Source organism: Argentina anserina, chromosome 3 (assembly GCF_933775445.1).
Source record: "Argentina anserina chromosome 3, drPotAnse1.1, whole genome shotgun sequence".
Taxonomy (NCBI): domain Eukaryota; kingdom Viridiplantae; phylum Streptophyta; class Magnoliopsida; order Rosales; family Rosaceae; genus Argentina; species Argentina anserina.
The window spans coordinates 17,643,776-17,660,892 of record NC_065874.1 but is presented as its reverse complement, the minus strand read 5'-3'; the positions used below and the strand labels follow the sequence as shown (position 1 = coordinate 17,660,892).

At 36.3% G+C, this 17,117-nt stretch overlaps 3 protein-coding genes across 3 annotated transcripts in view; 2 read left to right on the top strand and 1 right to left on the bottom strand.

Annotated features, from left to right (window-relative positions):
- The window catches only part of LOC126788376 (DNA-directed RNA polymerase I subunit RPA12-like), a 265,399-nt gene that overhangs the window by 167,527 nt on the left and 80,755 nt on the right, over positions 1 to 17,117 (top strand). The gene's annotated exons all lie outside the window — the stretch shown is intronic.
- Positions 2,248 to 6,084, top strand: LOC126788370 (bifunctional nitrilase/nitrile hydratase NIT4A). Its single transcript, XM_050514356.1, has 4 exons — positions 2,248 to 2,662; positions 3,260 to 3,553; positions 4,399 to 4,680; positions 5,755 to 6,084. The coding sequence occupies exons 1-4, from the start codon at positions 2,350 to 2,352 to the stop codon at positions 5,907 to 5,909; spliced, it is 1,044 nt and encodes a 347-aa protein (XP_050370313.1). The 5' UTR covers positions 2,248 to 2,349; the 3' UTR covers positions 5,910 to 6,084.
- Positions 7,763 to 11,040, bottom strand: LOC126788369 (uncharacterized). Its single transcript, XM_050514355.1, has 3 exons — positions 10,301 to 11,040; positions 9,765 to 9,884; positions 7,763 to 9,243 (listed from the first exon to the last, which is right to left on the bottom strand). Exons 1-3 carry the CDS (start codon positions 10,730 to 10,732, stop codon positions 8,068 to 8,070), a joined length of 1,728 nt encoding a protein of 575 aa, XP_050370312.1. The 5' UTR covers positions 10,733 to 11,040; the 3' UTR covers positions 7,763 to 8,067.

Below are 17,117 nucleotides of genomic sequence, written 5' to 3'. Positions count from 1 at the left end.
AAAAAGGGTCACGCATAAATTAATTAAAAAATTACTCAAAAGTACCAGATAACAATTTAGTTTACAAATAACTCACTACTTAATTTGATAGAGCAAATGAGGACAAAAATTTATAAATAATGACCAAATGATGGTAAGTTGCCACATGTCATAAATTTTTTTTTTTACCCCTCTTTGACCTATAATGTTTGCTACCATCAATGAAGAAGTTATCTGCTATTGTCGATTATAAAAACTAACTGCTACTGTCGATTATAAAAACTAACTGCTATTGTCGACTATAAAAACTAACTGTTACTGTCAAATGAAAAACCAACTACTACTGTTGACTTGGAAGACACCTGCTACTGTCGACTTTGAATGTACATGCTACTGTCAACTATAAATCTAACTGCTACTGTCGACTTGGAAGGTACCTGCTACTGTCAACTATAAATCTAGCTGCTACTGTCGACTAAGAAACAAACTGGTACTGTGATTTTTGATGAGTAAAATTTGAAATTTCAAAATTTCTTAAAACATATGCAATATGGTATTTAAATGAAAGCCCATGACATAAGGAACAACTTTATATATTGGCTCATCTCCAAATTGCCGGTGATTTGGCTAGAAAACTTAAATTTAACGGAAAAAAAAATTAAAAAAATGAGGAGAGAGAAATTAGTTAGATTTAGGAGTGACATTTGATAATTTTCATGAAAATAAGGATATTTTGGATATTTTTGCATTAATAATGTAGGAGTGACATTTGATAGTTTTGTTATACTTATTCTTTAGAGAGTTTTTTTCACCAACAGTCCCTCAACTCTGGTGTACCTACCAATGTGATACCTCAACTCTTAATCGTACCAATGTGATACCCAGACTCTAGTATTGCTATCATTGAAGTACTTCCGTTAGTTTTTTTTAACTTTTCCGTTATCTTGGTGACGTGGCAGTTACGTGAGGCCCACAAAGAGGGTTAAAAGACAAAATTAACCTCATCTGAGAGGAGCAATGGTTTTCCCGCCCTTTACCTTGAGAAAGACACCCAACAATTCCAATTTTGGCGCCAATTTTCTCTCCCTACTCCTTAATTTGTGTCTCTTATCTAAACTAAAGAACTACCGCCAACCAGTCGACCACAATCTGATAAAACCTAGATCAATCTCATTTTCTATTTTTACCCTAGCACTTGTTAAACTAACAGAATAAATATAAAAATTTATATGGAACATTTCATTTCCACAATCTCATAAGAATATAAAAACACATAACTTAACGAAATTCAAATACATGTTTAAGTACCATTAGTTGCCACATTTTATGTTGATCTGCCATGATTTTTGCTTGTAAGAACTTTTAAGTACCATTAGTACAATGCTTTATCTGCTGGTATTATTCCCTCTGGCTTAACGAAATTCAACTACATGTACCATTAGTTCTTACAAGTAAAAATCATGGCAGATCAACATAAAAGGTGGCAACAAATGGTACTTAAACATGTATTTGAATTTCGTTAAGTTATGTGTTTTTATTCTTATGAGATTGTGGAAATGAGATGTTCCATATACATTTCTATATTTATTCTGTTAGTTTAACAAGTGCTAGGGTAAAAATAGAAAATGAGATTGATCTAGGTTTTATCAGATTGTGGTCGACTGGTTGGCGGTAGTTCTTTAGTTTAGATAAGAGACACAAATTAAGGAGTAGGGAGGGAAAATTGGCGCCAAAATTGGAATTGTTGGGTGTCTTTCTCAAGGTAAAGGGCGGGAAAAACATTGCTCCTCTCAGATGAGGTTAATTTTGTCTTTTAACCCTCTTTGTGGGCCTCACGTAACTGCCACGTCACCAAGATAACGGAAAAGTTAAAAAAAAACTAACGGAAGTACTTCAATGATAGCAATACTAGAGTCTGGGTATCACATTGGTACGATTAAGAGTTGAGGTATCACATTGGTAGGTACACCAGAGTTGAGGGACTGTTGGTGAAAAAAACTCTTCTTTAGACTTGAGTTTATGTCTTAATTTATATAACAAATATAAAAAGTGAATTTTGAATTAATTTAAATATAATCTAATACCAATAAGTAATTTTTCTCGGTCGATATTTGTTAAATGACTTTGTGACATCACTGGCCACACTAGAAACCCCTGGTACTTCTGATTTTTGTCATAATACTTTCCTTCTATCTATAAAGAATGATAAATCAGAAATATTCAAAAATCACTAAAAAAAAAACAGGAAAGAGAAACCGAACCTTGCCAGTTCCAAATCAGCCAAAGTGAAAACGAAAGGACAAATCAGAAAATCGAATGGTGGTGAAGTGAGGGAGAAGCTGCTAAAACAAACGATCAGACTAACAAAACATGGCTTTGGTATCAGTGAAGGAGACTCCGGTCTTCGCCGAGGTTGACATGGGCGACGGCTCCTCCGCCCCCACCGTACGCGCCACCGTCGTCCAAGCCTCCACCATCTTCTACGACACTCCTGCCACTCTGGACAAGGCTGAGAGGTTGTTGGCCGAAGCAGCTGGGTATGGGTCGCAGCTGGTTGTGTTTCCTGAAGCATTTGTTGGGGGCTATCCGCGTGGCTCCAATTTCGGAGTTGCCATTGGGAACAGAACCGACAAGGGCAAAGAAGAGTTCCGGAAGTACCATGCCGCCGCCATTGATGTACCTGGTACAAACTACTCTTCTGTTTCTTGTTGGTTAGTTTCTGATGCATTAGAGTGAGAGATTAACTCAGTGCTGGTTTGAATTACAATGTCTGGAAACTAAACTATTCGTTGCTATTAGTTTCTTACTTCGATAAAAGAAGAATTACTGTATGTATACAAGTATGGTGGTATTCAAACAAGAATTTGAAACATTTATAAATGATATAAACTTTTTCTTGTTGATTCTGGGTTTCATAAGTTCTTGAAGTTAAAGGACTGTACATAAGTGTGCTTTGTCTCATAATCATGTGTTTGAGAATGTTGATAAGAGATTGGAAGGTTTGAAGAAGTCTTTTGATCAAGGCGAGGTAGATTGACTTTAATGCAAGTAGTTCTCTATAGCTTACTACATATTGTATGTTTCTTTTCCAAGTGCCTTCTGGCGCGACAATTTATATCTTACGAACATATTGTATTGTTTTCATTCTATTGTATTGTGTGCTATAACAATTATTGTCAAATGCTTCAGTTTTGAAGCTGCATGATTTTAGTGGTTTGTTATTTTTTTATGAGGAAACATCATGAATTTGTATATTCACAGAATCTATTAACTTATGCAGGTCCTGAAGTTGACCGATTGGCATCAATGGCTGGAAAATATAAGGTGTTCTTGGTAATGGGTGTGATAGAGAAAGAAGGGTATACTCTTTATTGTACTGTTGTGTTTTTTGATTCTCAAGGATGCTACCTAGGCAAGCACCGAAAAATAATGCCAACAGCATTGGAGAGAATAATTTGGGGATTTGGAGATGGATCCACAATTCCTGTGTTTGATACTCCAATTGGAAAAATAGGTGCCGCCATTTGTTGGGAAAATAAGATGCCACTTTTAAGGACAGCAATGTATGCTAAAGGTTAGCCATGTCTCTTGATAATCTTAAGAAGCAGTACTTAATTTAACTGTCTCAACTCTTTTTGCTAAATATGTTGATTTAATCCAGCTCTGCTGAACTTTCTCCTTTCTTCTAGGTTTAAGTTTTATATAATCTAGTGTAATAATTTAAGTTTCATATAGTGATATAGTTAAGTTTCATATACTGATGATATAGTTCAGTGTAATAAGGTAAAGAATAGCTTTTCTCAGGAGAGTCACAAGAAGGCATAATCACTTTTCTTCTTGCTTTTAACGGTGATTGAGACCTTCAAATTTCTTTGCCTTATGTCCATGTTTTAAATCCAATTAGAGTTTATATCATCTGGTATATATTAAGGGCAGTGTTTGGAAATGCCACCTTCAACTATTTAGAAATGGAGTGAAAATGTTAATACTTTGCCGAAAATGGAATGCGCTACCACCCTAGATTGATAGATTAATAGGGGCAACTGGGTGGTTGCTAAAGTACTATTTTGTAATATTGATTTTGCACTGAGCAGCGTTTTAGTACGTTTTGGATATTTGAACTTCTGAAGTATAGTATGTTTACTTCTGGATACATTTTTTTTATACCAATAACAGTATGTCGCCTTTCTTTCAATGTATGTGGCATTATCTCGCTCAAGTACTTGCCATTACTATGCATTCATTCTGATTGGCATTTTCAATTTGACTGGATACCATTTCCAAGGTTTGACGTTTCCACATAAATGAACCTGATTACGAGCTATTGCTGGGTTGAGTATAAATGTGGTCTTGGTTCCTTCTCTTTATACAATTATTGTTTTTTTGGTTTTGATGTACACTATTTCATTTGTTTTGTAGGCATTGAAATATATTGTGCTCCTACAGCTGATTCTAGGGATCTATGGCAAGCATCAATGACCCATATTGCTTTAGAAGGTGGGTGCTTTGTATTATCAGCTAACCAATTCTGTCGAAGGAAAGACTATCCCCCTCCACCAGATTATATATTTTCAGGCACAGAAGAGGAGCTTACTCCTGATTCTGTTGTCTGTGCTGGAGGCAGTGTCATCATGTCACCATCGGGGAGTATACTTGCTGGGCCAAATTATGACGGGGAGGCACTCATATCAGCTGATCTTGGTATGCCATTTTTTTTATATGCTCTCCAATTGTTTATCAGCTATCTGTGCTATGAAGAAATTAATTTCTATGAGTTTCTCTATTACAAATTGGATCGTTGTATATTCAATTTTGCTGTAACGGAAATAGAAGCCTCACATAATAGATTAAACTAAGGACCTCATGACACCCAGGTACCCTGATAATATCCCTAATAATGAAAGTGAAGCACAACTAGGAGTAGAGCCCAGAGATACATCTAGGGTCCAAAGAGAGCCAATAATTAGCAAGTATATTAGTTGCATAGTTTCTCTCTTTTAGAAATGGGTAAGCTTGCACTTGCTCTCAGAGCCTTAAAGCTTGCACTCTTTGGGAGTTTGGGTACAAAGTACAAAGTACAAAGTACAAAGGCAGCCTAAAAGCCATGCTCATCAGCATGAAAAGGAGGGCATATATTTGCAGATCAGCTCAACAACAGTAACTAAGTCAACTCTTACCCACAACATAGTGCTGACCGCAAGCCAAGAGACAGTCCCCATGAATTCATAAGATTCTTCCCTTTATTCAGAATTAGGAGGGAATCTAAATCTTGTTTTTGAATACAGTAGAATGTCTATCTTTTCAGTGCACGAAATTTGTGTTATACTAACAGTGTATTCCTAGCCTCATGCTTTTAGATGTGTGATTTTTGAAGTAATTGGTCTGATTGATAATATGGCTCTACTGATTTTTGTGAGGTATCTTTTTTTGACTAGTACAAGTGTCTTTTCTTTGATAGTTATATATATGACCTGCTCTAAGATATTGTTCCCATAACACCACCTCAAAAGCAATCTATAACAAAATAGCATAAATTCCAACAAAAATTACTTTAGCATTAGGACCTTAACATAGTGAATATTAAAATTTCTTTTTTTTATTCATTGAAGTATGTATAATCAAATATATAGAGCATGGGTGTTCATTTCTGCTAAAATTATCAATATGAATGAAGAGTGAAAAATCAGAATGGATCTCTGAATCTTAGATATAGTTCCTTTTTGATTTGGATTCTTTGTGATATCTGATTTTGTTACTGGCTAAAATGGTGCTTAGATCTTGGAGATGTAGCAAGAGCGAAGTTTGATTTCGATGTGGTAGGACACTATGCACGGCCTGAAGTGCTAAGCTTGATTGTGAGGGACCATCCAGCAAAGCCAGTTACTTTTACATCAGCCTCCACAAAGACTGAAGACTTGGAAAAATCCTAATTGAATCAAAATGTAAGCTTGTTCACTGATGATCGTTTGTAGATATTTCTGTGCTTTTGTTGTATCTTTGTTTTAGCCCGGCTATGTCGTGCTTCTGAATTTGATCAAACGTGTATTGTACTCATTTATGGGCTTATGTACTCGCTTCATATTACAATCAAGTCTAGGTTTGAAATTTCTTCGTGTGGGTAGATTTTAAGACTATTTGGAACTTGAATTTGCGGGTATGTCACATCAGGTGAGTAACACCGGGAAGCAAATTTGTGCAAGACATCTTGTATAAATGTCTAAATTGTGCAGGACTCATTTCCTAGTAATGACTCGTTAAGAATTTACACATTAAGCGTGCAGGTTTCGTTGTTAAACAAGCCAAATCGAGGCACTTGAACTGAATTGCACAGCATTAGAGATGCCCATCTATAAATTGGCTTTGCAAATAGTTGTCATACGGCCTTGAACAATGCAATGTTGTTTGCGAACTTGATTTGCTTCTTGTTTTATACAAAGCCGGGGTGGGTGAGAATTCACAAAACGAGGTAGGCTACAAAGAGCTCCGGCAACGACTTGGTTTTTCAAGGTTAAAGGCAATGTGTATGGTGCTACTGCTTTTGGTGAAGCTCCGGCGTATGGGAGGAGTTGAAGCTCTTCCCTGCACGCATAGCAACTGCTCGAGCTTCATCTAAAGAATAAAACTCAAGGCAGATTGAAGTATGCATGATAATTCGGTATTTTTGTGGTTCGATATTTCTCGATACAGTAGCAAATGTATGGATTTGTTTGATCTAATAGAAGTTGGGAAAACACTTTAGTGGTGCAGTAGCAACACTCCACGCTGCATCACTTGGTCACAATGATTTGTTAGATGTAGTAGCAAAATATTACACTGAAACTCTTTGGGATGTGATTTAAAAAAAAAACTCTTTGAGATGTGATAATCATACCAAATTGCTTTAAAAAAAAGTGTAGTAAGGACATCAATGATCGTAACTCCAATTGTCACCAAAGCGTTGGTGTGCAATAGAACTCGAGACTTGCTTCAACCTATTCGCAAAACTTTCGAGCAAATCTTGAATATCAAACTGCATAGTGCTATAGGTCAGAACTTAATGTCATATCAATTGGAGTCTTCACTTTGAGAATAAGACTCGCATGATTGCTCAAAACAACTTTTAGTAGCCAGTAATGTAGTTCTCTGCTTTCGTGTTGAAGACAATGGAAGGCAGTTGTATTTCGTCCCCATCCTCAGGCCACCACTTTCGCCTCCAGTATGTTTCTTTCATGGCTGTTAACCCTTCTCTTCCACATGCTTCACCAAGAACTGCAAAAGGATTAGGATTTCCAAACATATGTGCACTGCATGTAACAACCGGCTTGTAGAGTTAATCTTTAAGCACATCGGACGCATAGGATCATCAGTTACAGGGAGAGACCAGGCTTGATTTGAGAGCATTGAGAACGACTAGATTTATATTCATGTCTTCATGATGCTACAGAAAAGGACATCTTACAGTTTTATGTTCCAGAATAGTTCAAGAACTTATTAGAGCTTTAACATGCATTAACGAGGAAATCAGAGAGACAGTGAGGAAGGTGATAAGCTCTGCTAACTGAAACCCGATATGCTTGAGAGGATTTTTGAAGAACAATAGAGATATTGAGTTGGAGTAAGGTGGCCATCGAATGGATCAGAAGAAGAAAATGCATTCTTACTTCGCCCAAACACTTAATTATCAGTTATGACTTATGACTAACGCAAATTATCAGTATCTACGAACTCCTATAACATTCTCTTTAGTAAAGACCAAATTCTACAAAATAAACTATATTGAATACATATAGCATCGTATAAAATTGTATATACAATTGATCTATCTGTAACATTGAATTTGATTGATGCAAGCAATTTAGGTTGTATAAAGCTTTGAAGAAAGAAAACAAGAGAAGCATTACTCAGAGAAACTATACAACAAAAAGACATTTATGTTAACTTGACCTTGGCAGTTGTATGTTACGCATTGAAACACTCTTTGGCAAGGCCGTACAACTTCCTCTTTTAATGACTTCATACTCGCAGATCCTTCGTAGGCAAGCACTGATAACAGCAAGTTGTGGCAAATCTTTAAAACTGGTCATACTTTTGAATCACATAAAATGTGGTCTATGATACACATAGATGATCCGTTTGTCTTGTTTCAGTCTCACGTTCTTGTGTGTGATCCCCATCTTCGTGTTCTTCTGTTTTTGAGCCAAATCCCCAATCAGTGCCTGTGGAACTTTTGTTTAAGCATATGTTTTCCCATTGTATCTTTTCAGATAGAGACCTTCTTCCTTTAAATTGTTTATCAACTGAACTCCTTTTCGAATCATCTTCAGCATCGTCTCCAAAAGCATAGCTCCACTTGTACATCCTATTACTATTGTCCATGTTTAGTTCTATGGAATGACAATCATCACCTGAATCTTCTTCATCACACTCTTCTCTGAATGCAACTTCCTTCTTATGATCTCTTTCCTTTATGGTCTGAAATGACCCAAAATTTATTTTCTTCAAGTAAGCCTCAAGTTCCTTGATTCTTTTGATGTCTGGTGAGTAACCACTGCCTTCACCCTTATGAGATCTCAAGTAGCCCTCTAGCTCATTCTTCAGTTGCTCGACAGCTGCATTTTTCTCTTCAAAATGGTACTTTGCTTCTGAGAGCTTCATCTGAACTCTCTCCTCACGCAACACATCTGCTAGCTGCAGCATTTCTCTCTCCTTTTCCACCTCTTCCCGCACCCTTTCCGACTCCCTCTTTAGTTCTTCAACATGGGCCCTATCTTCCCCCATACCTACAGCTAACTCATCACAAACTTGCTCAAAAATCTCCTTTGCTCTCTTCTCCCTCTCAAGTTCTTTTGTTGCCTTTGACAGAGCTACATTTTTATCTTCCAGTTCTTTGCCAAGCTTTTTGTTCAACCGTTCCGTTTGTTTTCTCAGCTTCTTCTCTACTTCAAGTTCTTCTGCTATACATGCTACAGCAGCACGTACTTTCTCTCGCTCCTTGCTTTTCCAGGCTGCCTTTTCTTCTGCAAAATGCTTCATCAGGTACTCAATTTCTTTGCAGTTTGACCTCTGTTCTCGGATAAATTGATGAACCTGGACACGTGCTCGATCGAGTTCGGCTTGTAAAGCTGTCAGCAAGGGCATATATAAGGAATTTTTCTGTTCTTCAAGACAGCAAACACGAGTTAGAATTTTTACGAGCTCCTTTGATGTAGTAAGGCCATTGCCGACCTCCTTCAAGCAGGTATTGAGGCATTTTCGATCAGTTTTTCCATGTGATTGATCTTTGACCTGCAGATTATGATATGAAATCAACATGTGTGCTTCGGCAATCAACTGTAGCTTTAACATATCCAAAGTTTCAAAACTTATGTTGCCGAACTCAAAAAGAAAAAATCTAGATCAATAACGTCTGTGCCTCAATATATCAGAAAAATGTACATAATTGGTCCTTTGAAGAGCCAAGAATGAGTCTGACAACAGCAAGAGAAAAATAAGTAAAACATTAAGAATTTGTTTGGTCCATACTCCACGAAAAATTGACCGTTTTAACAGTGAAAACTATGAGAGTACATGAGACTGATAGGTATGAACTATCGAAAACTTGTACTAGTCCTTGAAAATGACCAATGATAAAAACTGATTTTGAATCTTAATGAGATAGCTATTATCAAACAAATCTCTGGGGGACCAATATCTATAATTCACTGCCAACATCTTCTTGTCATTTTATTAAAAAAATTGGTCACACTTGGTCCATGTTTTTAACAAATTTCTCTCCTAACTATTATGTGATAAAGTGATCGGTTTACCTCAATTACACTTCGATTGCTATGCGTCTCAAACTCTCCCAAATAGTGATCAGTCAGTTGTATTCTATGAGAAACAGCCGACAATCTTCTCTGGTGTCCACCTCCAGATCCAGCTTTCCTCTACAAAGTTACCAAAATCAAAGTAAATAAAAATTAGTATCATTCAATCATCAGATATCATCATGAACATAACTCTTCCCAGCTAGAGAAACTAAAGAAATTTCATATCTGCAGACCCAAGAATAAATAATGGAGTTCCATACTGCACCCTCTTTCAGCTAAAGAACATACAATTTGTGTTACTATCCAAAAATGGCAACACCAACACAAATATAAATATTCTCAGATCATAACAAAGTAACAACTAAACCTTCGATAACGGATAATCAACACGAAACAGAACTCAACAAATATGAATCTTTGTTAGTTGTTACCTTCTAACAAGCAGATACAAACACAAATTAAGTTCATCAAAATTCTCACATAAATGTCGATCATATTAACATTAAAAAAAGAAAGAAGGCAGAATAAACTACCTCTGAAATAGGAGAATAAGATGGATCTGCCAACTTCGGCGGCATTGGAGCAACACCCTCCTCTCTCTTAGACTCTTTACTTTTCAAGACAGAAACTTCATTGATCTCCCACAACGTAGCCGCAAGCTTCCTCGCCGACACTGACATCACCTCCTTCCCCTTCCCATCATCTTTGGAAGAATGCTGCTGCTGCTGCTGCTGAAGAAGACCCTTTTGCTTCTTCGGCATGGCGGCAAAGTTAGCCGGCGATCTGGGGCTGGTCGAAGTCTTCCAAGTAGGCACCGGAGTACTCGACCCGGCACGCTTCCCGACGAGAATGGCCCGCTTCAGTCTGTACCTACGCACCAACGAAGACGACGACGAAGACGAACAGCCTCGCTTCCTGATCTTGCATTGCCTCTCGATCAAATCGTGGCGGTTCAGCAAAGACATATGGGGAATCGGTTTTGATCTTGGAGGGGCAATGATGGCTTTGACCCAGTTGAGAATCTCTCTTCAAGATTTTGAGCGAGAATATTTGGGAAAGAAGAAGTACATTGGTGAGGAGGTTGTCAGTTGATATCCCATTTGATTTTGCTTTCCATAACAAAAGTGCCAGCCTTGAATTCAGTGATTGGAAAAGTGTGGGAAGACTGTCAAAGATTCTGGGAGGAGGAAGAAGAGTTCAGAAGAGGGTGAGGGTATGTGGTCTTAAAGAAGATCAAGGGGGAAGCTTGGAAAGGTGTCAAAGGTTGTGTCTTTGTGTGTCTGTCTGTCTGTGTTTGATAAAAATGGAAGCTTTAAAGTCTCTAATTTTGTTGAGAGGGAAAAAATTGGGGGAAAAGAAGAAGAGAGTGATAGTTGTTGTGGGACATGGGGGAGTTTTGGGTTCTGATATTGGGAGTTTGGGTTTTTTGTTTGTTTTTTTATTAGGGATTAGTCTTAGTTAAATTAGGTAACCCACACCCATTTAGTTATCCCAGTAGAGTCTGACTAATGATGTGATGTGATGTTCACATGCTACACACACTAAGAACCACCCCGGCTGGCCACCCAAGCTAGTGCAAGGATTCAAACGGCAGACATGATTTTCTACCTCACTGCCCCTCTCGTGGTTGGAGTTTTGGGTTCTTCTTTTCTCATTCATTTTCTTAAAAAAATTTGATTAATATTTGAAAAAATAAAAAATGGAAGATGATGTGGGAACATGTGAGGGCAATTCAATCAGGGTGGTGCATGTGTAAGTGTGAAGTATGGAAGGGCCACAAACATTGACTAGGTTCTGAGCATTTCCATTTACATTTGTCTCTTTCCTCTCTCTCTCTCTCTCTCTGCTGGAATGTTCTTCATTTTCCTGCCTCATTCCTCTTGGATCTTGCAACCTCTGCTCACAAATTTTCCGCAGTATTTTTTTTTCCATTATTGTTCTGTAAATTTTTACCTGATTTTTCATTCTAGTAAACTCTAAATTTAAAACATTAATCAGGAAAAGAATGGCATTGTAATGATGATATCAAGAAACTGATTGGTGTATAAAACATAATGTTCAATTTGGGACATAGGATAGATTACATTCCAATTGCTTGATATGTCACATTTTCATGCATTTTCATAACAGGCCTTAATAACATGGCTGCCAAAGATCATATTGATTATTTCTCCCTGGGAAACATTTTACTTCTTTGTGTGTATTTCCAAAAGCGCTTGTTATGAAGTTTTTCAATCGATTTGGAAGTAGATTCTTGTGGTAATAGCAAAGATTGAAGATGACTAAATGCTTATCAAATTTTAGTGCTTCAATGAAAAACTTTTAAGTGTTAGGTGAAACGTCATATTGCTTTGGTCATACTCTAATTATCGTAGGGAGACTATTATGAGACTTTTCCTATTGGCAAGGGAGCAACAAGTTAATCGTTAGACTCCTAACCCGGTGAATTCAATAGAGAAATCCGAACATTAATTATTTACTTAAAGTACGTTAGTAATGGACTTTGCAGTCATTGTAATGTGTAATTTTTTTGTTACAGTCGAATGTGTAATTTTACTTATGTTAGTTATGTTTAATTCTCAACAAAAGATCAAATAATAAAAAGGAAGATGATTACATCCCGATGTGTGTAAATCTTCCAAAATGCAAAGTAAGTCAAAGATAGAACTATGAAAAGTAAGATAGAAGTTCCAACAAATCATGAACTTAGAAGCTTGACGAAACCAATAGGGCAAAATCTTGAGTTAACTAAACTAATACATATTCTCAACTTAATAATTCGCAACATCTTATCATCAAACCCAGTACAGCTCACATGATCTCTTTCAATCAATCAAAACAATAACGAAGCCCCTAAGAAATGTTCTTAAGATAAATAAAAAATCGACCAAGAGAGCCGCCAAGAAGGTGGTGCCCAACTAACGGCTCAATGTGTATTGGAATCGTTGGAGTTTCCTTGCTGTGCATTTGGAGCTTTACCAGAAAAACAAAGTCTTAATAAAAACATCCACATAATATTGCTACTTCCAGGGCCCTCAAGTCTGTACCCCCATATGATCATGTCCTCTTTTTCCCAATTTAATCATATCATTTATGGTCTTGTTTGTGGTCCTTGGAGGCTTCCTGGTTCGAATTTTGAATAAAAGAAATCCAAGTGAAGCTACCATGGCATAAGGTGTGTTGAGAAGGATGGAGGCAGCAGAAGCATAGATGCTACAATCAAAGAACCATGTTCTTGAACTGCCTAGCAACACTAGTGAATTGAATTAAAACCAAATATATGGGTAGGGTTCATGGCTTGATGCACATGCATGTATCACCACATGTGGTGGTGGGGAGGATAGAAAATTGACGCAGAAGATTCACTAATACAAATCTATAAGATTAGACAATTATCATGACCCTTTTAGTCAATCTTGGTTACTGAAGCCAATTATAAGGCTAAAGGATATTTTGAAATTTTGAGTTAGCTCTTAGGAGAGAATATCAGTATATTAGTATATATGTGCCGGCCCTCAGATTTCAAGGGCTCACGACGAGCTGTAGAATGAGGCCCGTGACACTCATATATATGGCCACTTTTTTTAAATAAATTATATATGTAGTAAAATAACTCGATCAAAATTTATAAAATCTTAAATTTACAACAAACACCATTTTATATATTAATAATAAGTGAAAATCATAATGTCAGACCTTAAATTACATGTACAGTCGTATAGCAAAACTTGCTTGTCAATGAGCATAAAATATTGCTTAAAATTTTTAGAATTCAGACTTTAGTTGGTGAGAGAACTTAATATAATTACATACTTTTTAGTATGTTAGGAAGAGCTATACCGAATTTGGGTGTTTTGATGATGAAATTGTGCTAAGTGTATTGAGCTATGATTCCTCATTTGACTAGGATTCTACTTTTCTATTTTCATTCTTTCATATTCTTTAATTATCGATTTCTTTTCAGGAAAGATAAATCCTAGATGAAAAAGGAGTAGTGGAGCCATGTAATTCATTAAAAAAAATCTATATCTTAATCTCATGATAGATTTGTTAGCTAATAGGTAAAATTTCTACAAAATAATTATTATTATTAAGTTGTGCACTAGTATATGAGGTTCATTCTCTTACTTCTTGATATACAACACTCCTTACAGTTTTACTTGGTTATATAGAATCAGATGGAAAACATTGCACTTAGATCAATTTTCACGGTGATGACAACCCTCGTACTCATTGTTTGTTGTAAGTAACTCTCTGTTTTTCAGTTACTCACGTATATATCGATAATAGGCAAAATTTTAAGAACAATACATGAACTATCATTCACTAAGAATTAAAATCGGTTAATTTCCAAAACTATCGCATAAGTACATCTATTATATCGACCCACTTTCCGTACATTCTAAATGAAGGGTGCAAAATGGTCTTTTGCATGCTATACCCAGGCTAAGACCAGCTTATCACCCCTACCGGCCGCCTCATCCATATAGTTCTTATTCTTCTTAATCATAGCATGGCTTCTCCTGCCCTCCTTGAAGAACAGAGTTCGTCTTTCGCTAGGTACCAAACCCAGCAAATGCAATCGCTCCTAGAGCTGTATTTGGACACAAACATCACTTCTAACCTCAAGCTTCCCTTCGTCTCTCCAAGATCGGGGTCACCAAACCATGGAAGTGATGGAACTCAAACTGAATCTTATTTACTCCTTGCTTCAACCATACAATTAGCCCATACAAACTAGAACAGTATGAGTATAGTAAATAGGCAACCAATTGAAAATTAAAGTTAATTGTGGCATGCTCAAGCACAAGTTCTATTATAATCTTGTTTTGCTCACCCAAAACCCAGATAATCAACTTTTCCAAATTTCAACAATGTCAATTACAATCTTATAATCGTGTAAAACTGGATGAATATAGTTAGTGTTTTACCTCAATTATCTCCAATTGTGGCAAGATCCATCATAAAACAAAAGGAAACTATTAATGTTGTGTACTGCCACTGATTAATTGATGTACTTGTATTATTCAATTTTTCTATGCATCATATTCTTGGTTTATATATTTAGTTCTCCAATTTATGATTGATTTATGTTATTTTAGTGTCTTTGTAGATTTTTGTCAAAGAGATAAGAAAATAAACTAAAATGAATTAACAAATATTAAATGACAATTATATTATTCATCGTCAAAATCTGCCTGTACAGAACATCAAACTTTGCCGTTGCCGACGTCCTGAGAGAGTTACATGTCAAATCAGACCACAAGCTTTATACCATTGGAAAGATGCAGAAGTCTATTTTCTGTAGGATTTTACGGATCCTGATTTCGATAGTTTGAGAGAAAGTTATAATCGTTTGAGTGAAGGAAGGTCGGTGCAGTAATCTGCTCGGATTTGCTGACATTCATGGAGTTTTCAAGTTATGTGGCACAAGATCATCAAATTCTAATGCTCCAAGGAAGTTGATTCAGATGTGGACTCAATGATGAGCTTATTCCTAAATCTACAAGCGATAATTCAAGGTTTTCCCATTCCATATTAAGTTAGGAGTCTGAAATTAAGTCTTACAAGGAAACTGAAGTCAGAGATAACAAGAATCTTCTCTATATAAGGGAGCACCAATTTTATATGAGGAGAGGTCTCGAGAGCACAATGTAGACGCCAAATGAGCAGAGACCATCCATCCATCTTTCCCATTCCATTCTTTTATTGTTTTTGTTATGTTTTCCTTAGTCGTAGTTTGTTAAACTTTTTTCTAGGGTTAGGATGATTCCCTATATAATTGTTTATGTAATTTGATGTTTTAATTGATAGATCGATTTATAGTTTCTTTATGATGAATTCTTAGTCACTATTTGAATTGTTGTTTTATGTTTAAGTTATTTGATTGATCACCTTAGGGCTTTACATCTAGTAATTAGAAGATGAATTTGAGGCGTACCTACAATATAATTCAACTTAAATTCTTGTGATTAAGAGTTGTGAATTGCAATATTGTTGTACCTGAAGTAATGGTGATTGATAGTGGTTGATTATGATATCCTAGGTTCTATCTTGTTTGTTTCTTTTGTAATTTATTATTTGAAAACCTAAAATCTATGTTCTTCGTTTAGAGCAATTAAGTTAGGATTAAATCAATTCTCAATCCCTAGTTGGAACGACCACATACTTGCACACTATACTAACGACGATTCGTGCACTTGCGAGTTTTAATTAAAATTTCACATTATTAATACACTCCACTATTAGAATGTGATATTCGCCACGTGTTCTCGTAATCCTTCCTGTCATAAGCAATAATAGCTCATCAGAGCGAAGACCACGACGATGTGGTCTTCAACTATTTGATGCCTAAGTCAGATAAGTGGTAATAGTATGGGGTTCAGGTCACTTACCTTAAGTAGTAAGGGGCTTAGCCCTTTAATAGCCGAGCAAAGCAAATGCATATATCCATTTTCTATTGTGGGATTTGATCCACTTTTAATGTGCTCTCTGGAGCTTTCTTTGGGATGCGTGTGCGGACGCATCTGCACTGGGTTTGGGTCGCGGCGTGACCTGTCACGTAGCTGACGAGGTTGGTTTGAGGCTTGCGTAGCAGACTTGGGTTGTACTTAGGCCTACTTGTATTGTTCGCAGTGCTGATTGTGGTTAGGCATGAGCCCATGCCAACATAAACTAACCTCGATCAAGGTTGGCGATACCCAAATCATCAACTCATTCCTTCAATTTTCGTTGTGAACTCAAAACTCAATTATGTCAACACATAGAGCATGACAATCGTCAAGTGTTAGACCTCATACATAAGTCATTGCTGGAAATCGCGAGAAAGAGAGAGATGAAATGTTTTATTCTCCTTGAGAAGACAAAATTGTCCCTACAAAAATAACGAGACGTATGAAAAGTAACACAATTTTGACGGGGTGTATTAAAACTGTGTCTAATTCACCAATACATGTACTTAGGTGATAGTTTTAAAAATTGATTAACCTTAATTCTCAGTGAAAGATAGTTCATGTACTTTTCATTAAATTTTGCCCATATTGATATTCTAGTTAATTTATTGAATGGATTGTTGGTTTTTAAAAATTCGACAACCCATCAAAATAGGCTTTTGGTGTATGGAAACATTACATTTATGGTACCTACTATATTCATGAAAATTTTCATTTTTTTTTGACATTTTGTTTCAAAATTTGAATTAGAACCACTAAATCATCTTAAAACAACCACGTACTAAATATATATGATCAATTAATAACAATAGATTTACAAACCAAACAGATAGAAATGGATAAAACAATCAATTTGAAAGTGCCTACATGTCATGATGAGTGTTTATAAATATGTTAA